At 38.7% G+C, this 16,218-nt stretch overlaps 1 protein-coding gene across 3 annotated transcripts in view; it reads right to left on the bottom strand.

Moving 5' to 3' along the window:
- Positions 1-1,605: 1,605 nt before the first annotated feature.
- The window catches only part of HTR4 (5-hydroxytryptamine receptor 4), a 207,847-nt gene continuing 193,234 nt past the window's right edge, over positions 1,606-16,218 (bottom strand). For 2 of the 3 annotated variants that reach the window (XM_060765046.2, XM_060765048.2), the window contains one exon: positions 1,606-3,627. In XM_060765046.2, coding sequence (XP_060621029.2) covers positions 3,540-3,627 — 88 coding nt within the window. In that variant the 3' untranslated portion in view covers positions 1,606-3,539. The remainder of the gene's footprint in view (positions 3,628-16,218) is intronic. The other variant, XM_060765049.2, reaches the window with a different exon arrangement.

Genomic DNA, 16,218 nt, shown 5'->3' with positions numbered 1-16,218 from the left:
TTTAAAATTGTTTTTATGCTTCAAGACACTGAAGATTTGATTGTTTTTTTGTTTTGTTTTCTATGTATTTGCCCTGTTTTTAATTTACATCATGCCATTTTGCTGTTAGCTGCCCTGAGTCCTTATATCAGGAGTTAGGCAGAAAAGAAATAATGTAAACAAATACATGAATAAACACCTTAATTCGTTTATTTATTATATAGAAAAAATAGTGTCACCTGATTTGGGAAGGATTTTCCAGAACAACCAACATATCATCAATAAAGCATGGATTTATTCACCAGAAAATCATGTCTCCTAAATACATCATATAATAGAATATGTACTTGCTCGCAATAATCCCTGAAAGCAACTAAACTTACATAGGAGTGATTCAAGATCACAAATCCTGTATCTGATTTTTAATTAAATATGGTTTTCAGATAGACATTCTTCTAGCTGTATCTTTGGATCACCTGGGATGTAATAGCATCTCAGAGAAGTCAAATAAATTTCCTTCTGAAATGTTACTGATGTGAAGTTACTATGGAGAAAGCCTCCCATGTGGCCTGGAGAATCTCCAAAACAAGGGTGGGCCACAAAACCCAAATTCAATTTCAAAAACAAAATCCTAAGGCAGAGTGAAGAGGGAAATTCAGGGAGTAGAGAAGTAACCAGAGATCAAAAATTTCAACCAAATTATATCTTGGACCTTATACTTCCAGAAAGGCATTGCAAACTTTTAGAATGTGGGCCAAGGATGCCATATAAAAGCTGTGAATAACCAAAATGCTGGAGCCCCCAGTGGTGCAATAGGTTAAACCCTTGTGCCAGCCAGAATGCTGACTAAAAGGTGGGTGGTTCGAATCCGGGGAGCGTGGTGAGCTCCCGTCTGTCAGCTCCAGCTTCTCATGTGGGAACAAGAGAGGAGCCTCCCACAGGATGGTAAAATATCTGGGCGTCCCCTGGGCAACGTCCTTGTAGATGGCCAATTCTCTCACACCAAAATCAAATTGCAGTTTCTCAAGTCGCTCCTGACACAAGAGAAAAAAACCCCCAAAATGCTGATATAATAGGAGTGTGGCCATTGGCAGAACCCCAGATTACCAGAATTAGACTCCAAGAGAGGCTAGTTTGGAGATAGAGATACCTTGTTTGGTGTAAAGAGGAAACAAATCCATTCCAAACAACAGGAAGCATTTTAGTTTCTGTTGAGAGGAATCCCTTGGGTGTCAGCATGCATGTCAGTCAGCAGAAGAAGCCTGGTGAGTGGGATGAGGAGGAAGGGATTGGTGATAAAAAAAAGAATTTTAAAACTTGGGATGTGCAGTTTAAAGTAGTGAAGTAGCTTGTTATTACTGTGCAGTGTCTAAAGGAATGACTTTTCAATGTGCTAAATGAGCACCAAGAGTCGGCAGAACAACACTAGCACACAGTAGCCATGGAGTTGCCCTCCCAATAGATATCCTTAGATTGTATCACACTAGTTAGTCAAACAAGAATAAAGTGTCACTGAATTGCATTTGATCTGTCTTTGTTTTCTTCCTTTTTATATAGTGAATTACTGTCATGTGACAATAGAACCAAAAGGAGGTAAAATGAAAACAAGAGATACTTTTTAGCTCTAATACTCAGAAGTCTTTAATGGGAAACAAATAATCCCCTTACAAACAAATAATAAATAACTTCAGACTTTCTTTTATACATAAAAAATCTGAACATATTTATGCAGTGTAACGAAGTATCTGTATTCCAGAGGAAGGTTGCCACCTTTGGGAGAGATCTTTAGCCAAGGAAAGTGCGGGTCCATGTCTGGACTGGTACATTTCCAGTGGCATGTAAACCAGACTCCAGGCATCCCTGGATCGATAGCCATGCCTGTTGATGCAGCATGCAAAAAAGGGTGGGGTGGGGATTCCTGCCAAAGGGAATGCTATAACACCTGCATGCAGAACATAGTTGATACAACATCCTAGTAAAGGGCCTGCTATGTAGAAGAAATAGCTAAAGATTCTGGGAAAGGTTTAGGAAAAGAAAACATTCTCAAGGTGCAGATTTCCCAGGTGCATGACCTCGGCTCCTCGTTTCCTGGGCTACACCATGTCTGTACTATCTCCAGCCCTAGATAGTACAGACAATAGAGAGGAATGCTGGAAGATGCAGCCTGGCTATACAGTTCTCAGCTCTGATTTACAAGCTGTTGAACCAGCTCTGCGTGTAGTTTGGTGCCTCAGGGATCAAAGGCAGTTCTGCCTAGCTCTGAACCACTGTAACCCAATGAATGCTCTTCAGTGTCAGCTGCATGTTTCTCCCTCTGAAAACACACTTGCCATGTTAAACTTCTTCCTCCTACTCTTCTTTGTGTTAGCAAACCCTGTGGCTTGCCCTGCTGTTACCTTCAATACCAGGTCTGGATTCCAGTCCTCTCCCTCTTGTTGCTTGGATCATTGGATTAACTTTGGCTGATAGCTTGCTACCTTCTGAACACGGGGCTCTCATCCTTTTATCAAGTAGGAGAATGACCACCAGTAAACCCTGACAAACCTAAAGGCACTCAAGTAAGCACTGTGTTCATCTCACACTGTCCCTGAGCCCCTGTCCCAGCTTGTGCTTAAAGGAATGGAGAGCAACTACATGACTTAACCCAAGTAGGGCTATTTTTTGGATGAATCCCTCAAGTATAAAAAGATGTTCACATGTAAACTGGTACAGGCATATCAAGATGGCACTTAGTGCGCTATTACAGAATAGCTCTTTTTTCTCAATACTTCTGTCCCTGGATCTACATTTCCTTCAAAGCTGTCCCGTACTTATCCCATAAAAAATCTCATTAAGATACGGGAGGAGACTAACAGCAACACCTTACAGGTGGAAACTAGCTAATATCCAATGCCCATTTTGCTTTTAAAAGATCAGCCTCGTTGGAGCTGCAGGGCTGCATAGACTATACTTTCATTTTACAGTCAATTATTTTTCCATGGGACACATTTCAGCTCTTCTTTGATGGGCAAAGAAATATATTGAGTGGGGGAGGCAAAGGAAATAATGTACAAATGATGTTCTCTTTTGTTGTTGAGGGTAGGAAGTGCTTCTTGAGTAAGCATTCATTATTTAAAACAATTGAGAAAAATGTCCCAGTTTTCATTTTTGGTAAAGCAAAACTGTGGCTTGATGTTAGCACTTCAAGTCAAACCTCAACATCTGGTGGGAGATTCATATGGTCACCACATAACAAAAAGATGTGTGCGTACAAACACTTCAACTGGAGAAATCACAAGAACAACCAAAGATCTTGCTTGTTGTTTGTTCACCATACACAAAGCACTAGGACTTGTTTATACATTGCTCTGCAGCAACATCAAAATATCTTCTTTTTTTCTCCTATGCCAACTTGGCCCATTTGCTTTTGTCAGCAAACACATGATTGTTGCTGGTCCAGGTGCCAAATCAATGCAGGAGAGATGATGGCAATGTAGACAACATTGACCTGGCATTCCATCCCGAGAGCACAACTATCTTGAGACTCGCCTACATGCTAGATGCATGTTCTGGGACCTTGGTCAGAAGCAGGACTCTTGGGATTCTGGATCATTGTGGATTGGAAGCTTGTCATGTTCTTGTTGATTTCCATTGTACAAGACTGTGTACCTAGAGAAAGGGGGACATGGAACCACGTTAGATCAGAGGAAATATCTTTGTTGGGGTTTTACGAAACGTTAAGCAGGGTGTCCTCTATGGACTTACTTGCTAAGCAGTTGCAAGTCAAAACTGAAATCAAAAGATGTCAACAGTCTCAATAACACTGCTGTTCAATACAGAATCAATTGTGTAAAATTGAGAGAAAAATGGTAAATATCTTCTTCCTTTTTCTCATGCTTTTAAAATAAAAGCATTCAGTTCTGGGTTTAAGTAACTGATTAGACATAAGATAAGCAATAGGTTTTGTCTAAAAATGTACAGCAAAGCAGTTACCTTCTTACAAATAATCATAATTATACTAGGAGAATAGCTCCCTGCTCATGCTCCCTTCCCCATTCCATATCCAATCATGTTCACAAGCATATCCTCGAATATTTCACAGATGAAATCCAGGACACATGTGGCCAAGAAACATCACAGCATGGTCAAGAAGGCTAAATATATGAATCAAGAAGATCACACAAGGAGAAACTGTGATAGTTGGCTTTTGTCTTTCATCTTACCACTGGAAGGCATTTTATTAATAAATCCTGAATTTCAGCCATTAGATTGAAAGAGTTCATACTAACTAAGGATCTAGAAATGCTATAGAGGTGCTCTCTTTGGGCATTTAGGTACTCCAGCACTATTCTATGGTATGCATCAGTCAGAAGTTATTATTTTCAGTAACAATCACTATTATCTGCATGTTCACATTTCCTCAGTAAATCCAAGAACCCTCCCACCCCACTCTTAATACAGGGGGCATTTTGTATTTCAGAACAAGGTAGCAACACCGCCGAATATTTCTTGCCTAAGAAAACCCAATGAAATTTATGAAACTGATTTAAGTTGATAGGTAAGTTTTATAAACACACACACACATGGAGAGAGAAAGCATTCTGTGTCCTTGAAACAAAATCTCAACTTCAGCTAATCGCATCATTAAAAACATTGAACTGACTGGTCAAAATGACTTTATTTAGGTATGCCTTTTAAGGACATGTTTGATGATCCCAATCTATTTTGGTTTAATTCAAATTGATTATTGTCTGTTGCTTATGAAGAGTACTGCCATCATCTCATTACAATGAAATATTTCCATTGTAATCCAATCTCAGGATCTCAGGAGGATGAAAAATGAAGGCAAAAAATACCTTTTTATTTATGGATTTAAAAATAATACTAGCTGTGTGGCCGCCTTTGTTCCCCTTTTAAAATACAAGATACAAATGTAGAAGACTGTTGCACCTGTCTATTGTGGTTTTAAATAACACCCACCATGGCTAATTGTTGTGCACAATACCTATCTCCATATGCCCTTTTCCCTTCTAATTGATTTCAGGAGAAATAGAAAGTATAATGCTTCTCTATTCTAATAAACCAGGGTTACAGTTAACAATTGCTGGAGAGCCTAGACTAGGCTATTTTAGTAGATGCCTTGCCTCGAAATAAATCTCCCGCCATCTGTTCAGCTGTATAATTACAACTGCAAACAACATAATTCACAACTGCATCATAAAAATACTAAGCAGAAAGATTAACTTGACTGTCTGTTAGTTATTACAAGCCATGAAGCACCTGTTCAGCTTGTCGCTCATTTTAGGGCACAGATGGGAAGCAAGGTCTTCCTGGAATGGTCTCCATGTGGCTTTTTTATGGCCAGTAGTTTATGTTAGTAGTTTATGGTTTTGTGTTTAGATATAATTCCTTACTGCAATGATGGAACTGAAGATAAGATGCAATCACAAAGACTGAAGAAAAGATACATTTATATTGCATTCGAATTTTTGACAAAGGAACCAAGACTAGGACAGGAGCAAAATACCCTTTGGCATTGTCTGCTCCCCTCTTATTCAGGAAGCCATTGACTAATGCTCCCACTCCCCTCCCATGAACTATCTCCATTGCAACTGGCAGAAGCAGGGTCCCTGTCTTCATTCTCCCTCACGTCAAAGATCGTTTGTGTGAGGAACAATGAGAATGTTTGTCAGCTGCTTCCCAAGCAACAGGGAAACAAATCCCCATTGCTCACACCAACTGCTTCCTAGCAAGAAGCAATTGGGGTTTCTCCATTTGTAACTCCTGAATAAGATTCTATACCAAATTCTGAGTCCTTGCTAGAGTAGATCCTTCAATCAATTGGAGGGTTGTTAACTTACCATTCATATGTTAATTCAGTGGGTCTATTCCAGTTAAGACTAGCAATCAGCTTTAGACCAAGAAGACTTTGTTATCAGTAAGATGGATGGATTTTTAAAATCATCATAACTATTGGTAGGATGCTGAAGGAGGGCATGGCAACTACCTAACATTGCCATTCAATGCCACTGATTTAAGTGCGAAAAGATGTTTGACACAAACGTTATATCCAGCTCACTTTGCAATAGAAGACTACATTTATGGGGTTCAAATACACAAATTTACATGTGGGTTTTTTCAGTTCCATGTCCCCAGTGTCACATTTGTGAATTGATCCTATATGATTCTGTGAATTAGAAATCAATTGTATCCTGAAGCTTGTTGGTATTTATAGCCAAATAATAATGTAATCCTTTATTATTTGACAAACATACATTTTACTTTTTCATTTCCAATTCATTCATGGGACCAATTACCTTGGAGATTCACTCATATTTGAAACTGATCATGCTTTAGCATTAGAATAACATAAATACTTCAGGATAGAGGATTTTTCTCAGAGGTGTTTTTACTGCCATTTCAAGATTGTCTGCCCCAGAAGGTCTTCCACTGAGAGATGGTCACACTCATGATGAAAAGGGAATGTATATTTTGACATGATCTGCTCTTGCCTTGGCTAACCAAAGCTTTAAAAATTCTATTTATTACTCCTCTTCCTTTATTTTGCTGAAGGTTTACTGGAACTAACTTCCAGTGGAAAAAAGGAAGAGGAACAAACAGAATTCATGAAGGTTTACTTTGAGATGATAACAGCAGAGGAAGTCAAAACGTATTATTTTCATCACAGGTCTCTCTCTCTCTCTTTCCAAGAACCTCTAGGGGTTTAAGAATCTCAGGAATAGTTACAGATGCTAGAGTATGCACTAGCAGGCTCCTATAAATAACTATTCAAAATCATTTCATAAAATGAGGGCTTCATCTTCTCCCAGTGAAAATGACATGTAACCAATTGGTCCTGATACAATGATAATGTTCATGTCTCACATCATTCACTGCACTAATTTGGAACGATTCCTGCAACAGTTGTCAACAATTGCTGCTTCCTTAATCATCCCCCAATTTATTTTCCAATCCAGTTCTCTTAAACAGCAAAGAAAAAAGGAAATCTGTGTTTTGTTCCATTTCTTCAGGTTTTATATCATAAAATGATCCTTCATTAAAAATGATTCCTCTAAACGTGTTACTGGAAGACACCTGTTCAACCCACAACCATTGTCTTGTGGGGTTCCGCAGGGCTCAATATTGTCCCCATGTTGTTTAACATCTACATGAAGCTGCTGGGGGAGATCATCCAGTGTTTTGGGGTGCGGTGTCACCTGTACGCAGATGATGTCCAACTCTATAACTCCTTCACACCTGCTACTAAGGAGGCTGTCACACTCCCCCTGAAGACGCAGATTCACAGCTTGGGTGTGATCCTGGACTCATCACTGAGCCTTGAACCCCAAGTTTCGGCGGTGACCAGGGGAGCATTTGCACAGTTAAAGCCCCTCCCGAAATTCTCATGGTGGTTCGTGAAAAGGCCTTACTGGTGCATTATTTAAACTGTTATGTTTATTTATATCATGATCTGATCACCATACTCAATATATCCCATATGCATGGGGGTATTGGGGTAACGATACAAAAGGTTTGCTAGGGTAGACCCTCTTTCACTCAAACTCACCCCCCCCCCCGAAACAAACTCAGCCCCCCTCCCCCCCCCCCGAATCAAATCCTGACTACGGGCCTGCTGGCAGTGCACAGAGAATGACCCCCGAGGAGTCAAGTGACTACCCATCTCCTAACTGAAGAATCTGGAGAGAGCATGGAAGGAAGTTGGGAACAGCAGAGAAACATCATGGGATGGCAGCCCACGACCCACAATGGTAAGGGGATGAATCTGGGTGCCGCCCCATGGTTTCCCATACTGTCCCCAGGGTTCTGGACCTCCATGTGATGAGGTCCTGAAAGTGTTCAGGGACTACTAGTGTCTATTTGTTTAAGGTCTTGTGACAAAGTTAATTAGCACTGGATCCTCATATTGCGATACATTTTCAAAGCAAGCCACAACTGCCCTTCTAACCACTTGATCCAAGGAGATCCAAGAAAGTCTTTATCTAATGCAGCAATAGCAACTATTGTTTTTCAGATAGGATCTAGTCTTCAGAGCATTCCAATCATGTACCCAACATCTTCCAGAGATTAATTAAGCTTTTCTTTCTTCTCCCCTGCAAGAATATCTTAATATACCTTTCTCAATCTTAATTAACAGCTTGGAGCCCCAGTGGTGCAATGAGTTAAACGCTTGTGCTGACAGCACTGCTGACCGAAAGGTCACCATTTCAGATCTGAGGGAGTGGAGTGAGCTCCCATCCGTCAGCTCCAGCTTCCCATGCAGGGACATAGAGGAGATTCCCACAAGATGGTAAAACATCCGGGCATCCTCTTGGAGTTTCTCAAGTTGCTCCTGACACTGAAAAAAACTTCTAGCTTTTCTCCCTGTATGTGGAAAAATGGCTAGTGGAAAAAAAATACTGAACAGCTCAAAAAAGAAAAAAGAAAAGAAATAATAGATCTTAGATGACATTTTGAACTCAGCAATGAAAGCAGTCTAACATTTGCAGTCTTAGGGCAGTACTAGATATTTTAAATGGCACAAAGACATTTCAAAAAATGCTGGGAGAAAATAATATGATTTATTAATGTCTTTACTAGCCAGAAATGGAAGATGGGGGAAAGTATATATTCATTTTAAGGGGAGGAGAGCCTAAATAAAGACATGCCACCTGAGGTGATTCTTGACAGTATGATTCATGTAGTGGTTGGATGCGTGTGGTAGAGTTAATGCTATCTCATAAATAAAAGGTGTCTACTCTCATTTTCTTTGGGGTTATAAGCTATTGCTCTATAGCAGTGGTTCTTAACCTGTAGGTCCCCAGCAATCCTAACAGGTGTAAACAGGCTGGGATTTCTGGCGGTTGTAGGCCAAAACACCTGAGGACCCACAGGTTGAGAACCACTACTCTACAGTATCTATTGGGTTTGCCTTCACACATCTGCCTGGTTAAAATCCATGTAAATGTGACTGCTTTCTTTTTCAAAATAATCCTGTAGCCTAAAATTATGAACAATCAATTCAGTATCTGCACTTTTTACATGTTCCCAAAGGGACACTACACTACAACTACTTGCATGATGCTGACTCTTCTACCTCATAAGCAGCAGAAATTAATTTCTGAATTCTCTAGTTGTCAAAGCAGAGGATCTAAAGCTCAAAGTGATCTGAAACTTTTAAATATAAAATACTACTTCAACAACTATGGTTAATTTCTTCTGCAGTTAATTCTGATTAGATTGTGCCTTTTATAGTGGTGGAAGTGATGGTAATTAGTTCATCCGATGCTATAGGGATCAAAAGGAGAGGCAGCATAGTGTAGTGGTTTAAGCATTGACCATGACTATGGGGGTCAGAGCTTGATTCCTCACTCGGACAAGCAAATCTAATAAATGGCAACAGGTGAGTCACATATTCTCAGCCCCTTGTAATAAGGTTGCCTTAAGGTCACCATGAATTAGAAATTGAGGGCAAACAACAACAAGGGATCAAAGGACTACCTATTCCACATGATCCAAGTTAGCATTCCAGTAATGCCTACACCTTTCCTGTGATTAGTTTGACAATGGAGTCAAACGTGTTTCTCACTCTATTCTCACTAAATATATAGCTCACCACTGAAAGCATTGTGAATAATCTGATACTCAACCAAAAGGTCCAATTGTCATGATTTTATTCAGAATCAGATGTACAAACATCAATGGATGAAAGGCTAATACTCTATTCCTTTGTTTTAGTCACAAGATCATATATACACATGACATCATTGTGCATGAAATATATATTAAGCATTTTGTTCGTGTTAGACATTGTGCTATAATTATGGCAGGAATCAAAGTGAGTTGTGTACAAGGCTCTTGTAGACAGATGCATAGCTCTCCCTCCTCCTTCTCCATTAGAAGATATGTGGGGATGGAGGAAATATACAAAACAAGGTTAATCTCTCCATATGGTATAAGGTAAAGGAAGAAGTTAGCCAGGCCTACAAATTAATAGACTGGAATGGCAGACTGTACCTTAGAGGAGAGGTGCTGCTGGGATAAGAGTCATGACTAAAGCATGGATGAACAACATGCAGGTGCCTTCCTCCCCTGCCAACAATTAAGGGTTGTGTGAGACTGCTGAATAACATTATTTGTTATCATTATAATTCAAATAGTACAGCAGACCTTTTGTATTTGCAGGGATTAGGTGCTGGGATGCCACACTGATATGAAAAAAACAGAGCTGATCACAATTCATATTAATAAATAGCATACGTGAGAATGTGCCTGCTACAGGGAGTCTGGTTTCAACACCTCCATTTAATAAAATGAGACGGGGCAATCCACTGCTGATTGAAATCACAGACCCAGAGCCCACCGATCCAGACAGCCCACTGTTTTTGTGAATTACTGTTTATCTGTTATTGTTTCATGACTGGTATTTTATGTTTACAATAAACAGACAATTTTGGATGTTCCTCAGAACACTTCATTACAAAAGGTACTTCTGTAAAAAAAAAAACTAGAAAAGAAAAAAGGCTTTCAAATGGGTTACCATTTGGAAATTGACAAAATACAAAGGTGCTTTAAGTTTACAAGCATTATCATGTTGAAGGGTTTACTTTCTGGTTTTCGGCTTGAAGAATAATGGGACTTTCTCCATATTCCCCAAAGGCAAGAAGCTTCCATATATTGAAGAAAGTAAAAAAAAAATGGATATAATAGATTTGGCTATAAACTGTCGTGAGGTTTGTACATTCCATGTGCTTTTAAGCCACATACACAGAGGAGAGTAAGTTGGACAATTTCAGAAAATGGATGCAGAAGAAATTTCAAGATCCTAATAATTTACCACATGACTGCTATACTTTCTGATTTTGGAACATACTGGAATACATACTTGTTTGCATGAGCACCTGTATGTTGTCTGTTTGGGGACATGAGCTGGGCTAACCTGAATATGCCCCCTCGTGTAACTGCAACACAGAAGGCAGTTAAATTGGATGAGAACATTTGTACCATGTGTAGTGTGATAATAACTGATGTCTCCCATGCCACGGTGAACCTTCTTTCTTGAGGTGGAGGGAGCAGGCTGCACCCATATCTTGGGAGGTCTGACTTGGCCATGGTGGTCCATGCTCTGGTTACATCATGAATAGACTGCTGCAGTGCATTCTACATGGGGTTGCCTCTGAAGACGTCTCAGAAGCTTCAACTAGTCCAATGCTCGGCATCCAGGTTGCTCATGGGAGTGGGGTACAGGGAGTGGGCAATTCCCTTGCTACACCAGTTCCACTGACTGCCTATTAGCTTCCGGGCTCAATTCAAATTGCTGGTGCTTACCTATAAACCCTAAATGGTTCCGGCCCAGTTTACCTGTCCAAACGTAACTCCCCCTATGAACCATATAGGACCTTAAGATCATCCAGGGAGGCCCTCCTCTCGATTCCACCGCCATCACTGTCGCGTTTGGTGGTGATGAGAGACAGGGCCTTCTCCATGGTGGCCCCTCGGCTGTGGAACTCCCTACCCAATGAGTTTAGATCTGCCCCCTCCCTCCTGACCTTCTGGAAGAAGCTTAAATTCTGGTTATGGAATCAGGCATTCACAGAATAGTTTGTTTACTTGAAAGACAAGATTTGTTAGATTTATTAGACTGTTTTGGATGACGATTTTAATTCTGGTGATTTTAATCTGGCAAGCGGGTTCTTAATGCATATTTAGAATTATTTTAATTTTGTGGATGTATTTATATTATATTATGCTTTATATTATGTTTGACATCGAATTGTTGCCTGTTTGGAAGCCGTTATGAGTCCCTCCACAGAGGTCAGGAGGGATGGGGTATAAATGCTTTAAATAAATAAATAAATAAACAAATAAATCGTAACAAGTGTAACATTCTGGTTTCCTCTTGGCTTCTGTTTAGAATCCTTTGAAAACCAAGATAAAAACAGGAGCATAGCCTGATTAGATATGGCTTTCTAAAGTATGTTTAAAAATTGTAATTTCCCCTCCTCATTGCTATTGAACAATTCTGTCACTGGCATCCTCTTGCTGCTTCACTGTAGTCTACATTAATCTAAATGCTTTGCAAAAAGTAATCTGAGTTGATATTTTAAAAGACTTATGATGATATTTATTGGAATATGTCAGGATTCAGCATGAGCTAGAACAGAGATGACCTTCAAATCAATTTTGAGCTTCTGCCCACCATGGCAGCAATCCTAGTTTTGACACTTTTTGTATTTTCCTTCAGTTCTGAAGCTGTTCGACAAGCATGAGAATTCAGCTCTAGTCCCCAGGACTTCATGGCTGCAGTAAAAACTCAAATGGAAAATGAAAGGCAGACATTATAATTAAAACAAGGACTGCTTGAAAAAGAAATATTCTGTTCTAGAAACATTTTTAATTATATTGAAATAAACTATAATGTTAAGGTAATGTATTTCCTGCACGAACTTCTGTTTCGTAAGATGCTAGTTTCATTTCCAGACATCTGTACAGCAATGACAACAATTTAATAAATTTTCTCTGGTGGCAAAATTTGTTGTCTTAATTAACACAACAAATCAATACGGCCAGAGGTTTTTAAAATGCAGATGGAACTAAATGTATTATCAGCATTAAAAGTTGCTTTCACTTTTGCATACTTCAGCAAGTGATGAATGTAGAAATAAAGTTTTATTAACACTTGGGAAATTTTGCTAAGGAAGGAAATATATAAAGGAACCCTTGAGATTGTCAACTGCGATCCATATGTAAATGCGCTTGGATTCATACGATCTGTGCTTGGATTCATACGATCTGAAACAAATTCTCATACAATCTAGTTGTTATAAGCATACCAGGTACAGCGTTTAACAAGCATTTCATGCAATTAATGTACATAGTTACTGCATAATATCACAGTCCATTATACCAGACAAGTTTCTTCCTAGCTAGAAATTGCTCAGTTCAATGATGCATAAAAATTCTGAGCTTCTCAGAAATAAAGGCAATGTAGAAAATGCATAAAGGAATAATACGCTTTGCTTTTCTACTGAAGCATTAACCAAGAAAGGTGAGTTAGTGCATCTATTGCAGGATTCTAGTTCCCAGGAAAGGCAAAAACAGGAAAGCCTTGTATGTTTATTTAGAAATATAACAGTGCTTTCTCACTGCTGAAGGAATAAAAAAGTAGTAACATACATTATATTGCTCTTCTTGTCCAAGTAAGGTTGGAAAGAGAACAAATCTGCACAGACACTTATGTACTAATACCACAGTAATTTTCATTGACACCTTGTTGAGAAATACAAAATGGATTTGGAATCAGTGTGAGATGACAGAATGGACATCAGTATTAACTCATACATTATCATTGCTTTCCGTGCAAAGATCTTATTTTGAGAGGAAGAAAACTATGAATCTATCCTGTGATCAGTCACCTTAAAAAAACTATAAACAACTATAAATGAATGGGTCATCAAGGGGGCTATTAGATTGTTCATTTCATCTCTTATTAAAATTATACTTCAACATTCCAAAATTTACACAAATTAAACTTTATTCTCTGAGGATGCCTTACTATCCAATTGCCAATTGTTTTATAGTTACACAAATGTTGTTAGCACTGTATATATCCCCAAGGGTGCTTTCCTCAGCGATAGTACTTAACTTTGTAAGACTGTGTTGCAACTTTATGCATCATTGAACTGAGCAGTCATAATTCCAAGGAAATGTCAAACATATAAGGTCAGCCAGATAATCAAACACAGGAAAATATTTTAAAATGTGCGAACAAAAAACTACAATATAAACCAAATTAACAGATCACCTACACAATCAACACCAATAGGAACTGAGATTATAGCAAATAGAGCTGTTTGATATGTAACAAAGAAGACCACAATCTCACAGTAACAAATAAAGGCTATCTTCTCAGACAAATTTATAAATAGTGTGAAATAGCCTCTGCTCTTCCCAGGATATATGTAATGTACTTATTCCTTTTAAAGATTAGTGCACTCATAATGTCTGGCCATTTATAAGTATAAAAAAATTAATAAATAGCTCAAATAATTGCTATTACTACAGTGGAAGAAACTAATTTTATTTTAATAAAGTATTATGAAAAAGCAATTTGTGGAGAGAAAAAGGGGATACAAAAGAAAACCCTATGTAAATGCAGCACTAAAAACGGCCAGGAGTGATATATCTCTGTAAATTTTCAGGGTGTCATGTTCCAGGACTTCCAGTGTATCAGTGCTGAGGTTTAATTAAATAGAAGCAAGGTAAGCCAAGGCCATATTTACTTATAAAGAAAAGTAAAGTCTTGAGTCTGGCCAAAACAACAGAACAGTAAAACAGAAATGGAGCAACCAGGGACACTGGCAAGGTCAAGAGTTCAATTAATGAAGACAAGTACTACAGTGCCAGGCCAGGTCAGGAACAATAACAAACAATCGACAAAGCTACAGTCCAATGGTCAGATGCTAGGGAGTTCAGTTATCGTGGTTTATAGATCAAAGACCAAGAATCTAGGGGTACTAATCAAAGTCAGTATTCAGAAGTCAGGCCAGGTAGTCAGGAAGACAAGCTGAAGACAAAGTCCATACATCAAAGTCAAGAAGCCAGTCCAGAACTCAGAGCCAGAGATCCAGGATACAGACATGGTCCGAAGCAGGATTACAAGAACCAAGGTCAGAGTCCTGAACTCTAACTCAGGGGTAGCAGAGACAAGGTTCAGGACAAAAGCCATAATCTTTCGGGATTCACTTTTCTTTTCCATCTGCTTTTGGAAAGATCTGTATTCACCAATTGATATTGGAGATTAAGTTTGGGATCATCTTTTGACTCTCTGTCTGTTCTGTATTGTCTCCCAACAATTTGAAATCTTCATCCTTATAACCTGTCTCTGGATCACTGCCTGGAGTCACCCTGTACCAGTTCCTTCATAACTCTCACTTCTCCTCTTGGTACACCTGCCTTCTTTTTACCTGACTTATTTGACTCTCTTTGTTCGTATTTTCTCTCCTTCTCTTCCATAACCAAGTCAGCCTTTCTCAAGTTGATATTTATTTGTTTAGGCTTGTTGTTGACATTCTTAACATTTAATAACTTCTTCAGAGTTTCTGCTTCCTGGATTTTTCTTTGAATCTCTTGTTCTTGTTCTTTAAAGGCCGGGTCTGTCCACTTCAAGTTGATGTTTATTTGTTCAACCTTGTTGTTGGCAGTAGTAATCGCTCCATTCACAATTTCCAGTTGTTTTAGAATTAGAAATTTAGGGCTATATGGCCATGTTCTAGAGGCATTTTTCCTGACGTTTCGCCTGCATCTATGGCAAGCATCCTCAGAGGTAGTTCTGGAATAATTTGATAATGTAATTTCACTCTTGGGTTTATTACAGAATCACAAGTGTCTTTTTACCATTAGATGTGAAGTTGCATAGTGGCATATCAGATGTATATTAGTGTACAGAGTATCAGTGCTCTATAACCAGTTTCTCAAAACAAAATGGGACCTATGTGTATTGTTTTCTACCGCTTAGTCTGGAATCAAAATCCTTTGGATAGGACTTTTTAAATAGAATGCAGTGGCAATGTCTCAGCAGAGAAAAAAAATGAATCTGAGTATGAGACCTAGTATGGAACCACAAAACTCTGGCTATTGATCAACCACCCAAATCCATTCAAAAACTATAGATGTCTTCATGCAAAGCATCACAAGCTACTTACCTCTATGGATTTAATGTCAACATGGTTTATGCCTGAGTAAAATAAACCACATGATGTCTCATGTGGGTAGGTTTAGATATTCATATGGGGCAGGTTCCAGACTCATGTATGTGTTTGAGTTTGAGTACACCATTGTATGATCCACAAAGTACTATTGGTTCACAGGATAATGTTATCATTTATATTTATTAAGAGCAAAGAGAGAAAAGGTAAAAGAACACCTGTTGGAAACCAGTCCAGTGATTTCTATCATGTCAGTAAGGACCAAAGAACTTGCATTTTCAATTCTTGGGTTATTTAAACAGCATTGTGCTTTACTGGCATAAACTAAGACATTTGGCACTTCAGAATCAAAAAGATAGAGAGGATAAAAATATGAATTTGAATCTATGAAGCCTTCACATACCAGTCACCATTTCATAGTATAATTTACTTTAGTAGACCATTTTTGGGATATGTGTATGGATGGTGTTTTGAGAAACTTGAGGTATCCTACAAACTGGTTAAAATAAGGAATTTTAGTATTGGAACCATGTCCTTATCAACATTTTCATTTGTA

Source organism: Anolis sagrei, chromosome 2, assembly GCF_037176765.1.
Source record: "Anolis sagrei isolate rAnoSag1 chromosome 2, rAnoSag1.mat, whole genome shotgun sequence".
Classification (NCBI taxonomy): Eukaryota; Metazoa; Chordata; class Lepidosauria; order Squamata; family Dactyloidae; genus Anolis; species Anolis sagrei.
This window is presented reverse-complemented; position numbering and strand designations above follow the sequence as displayed.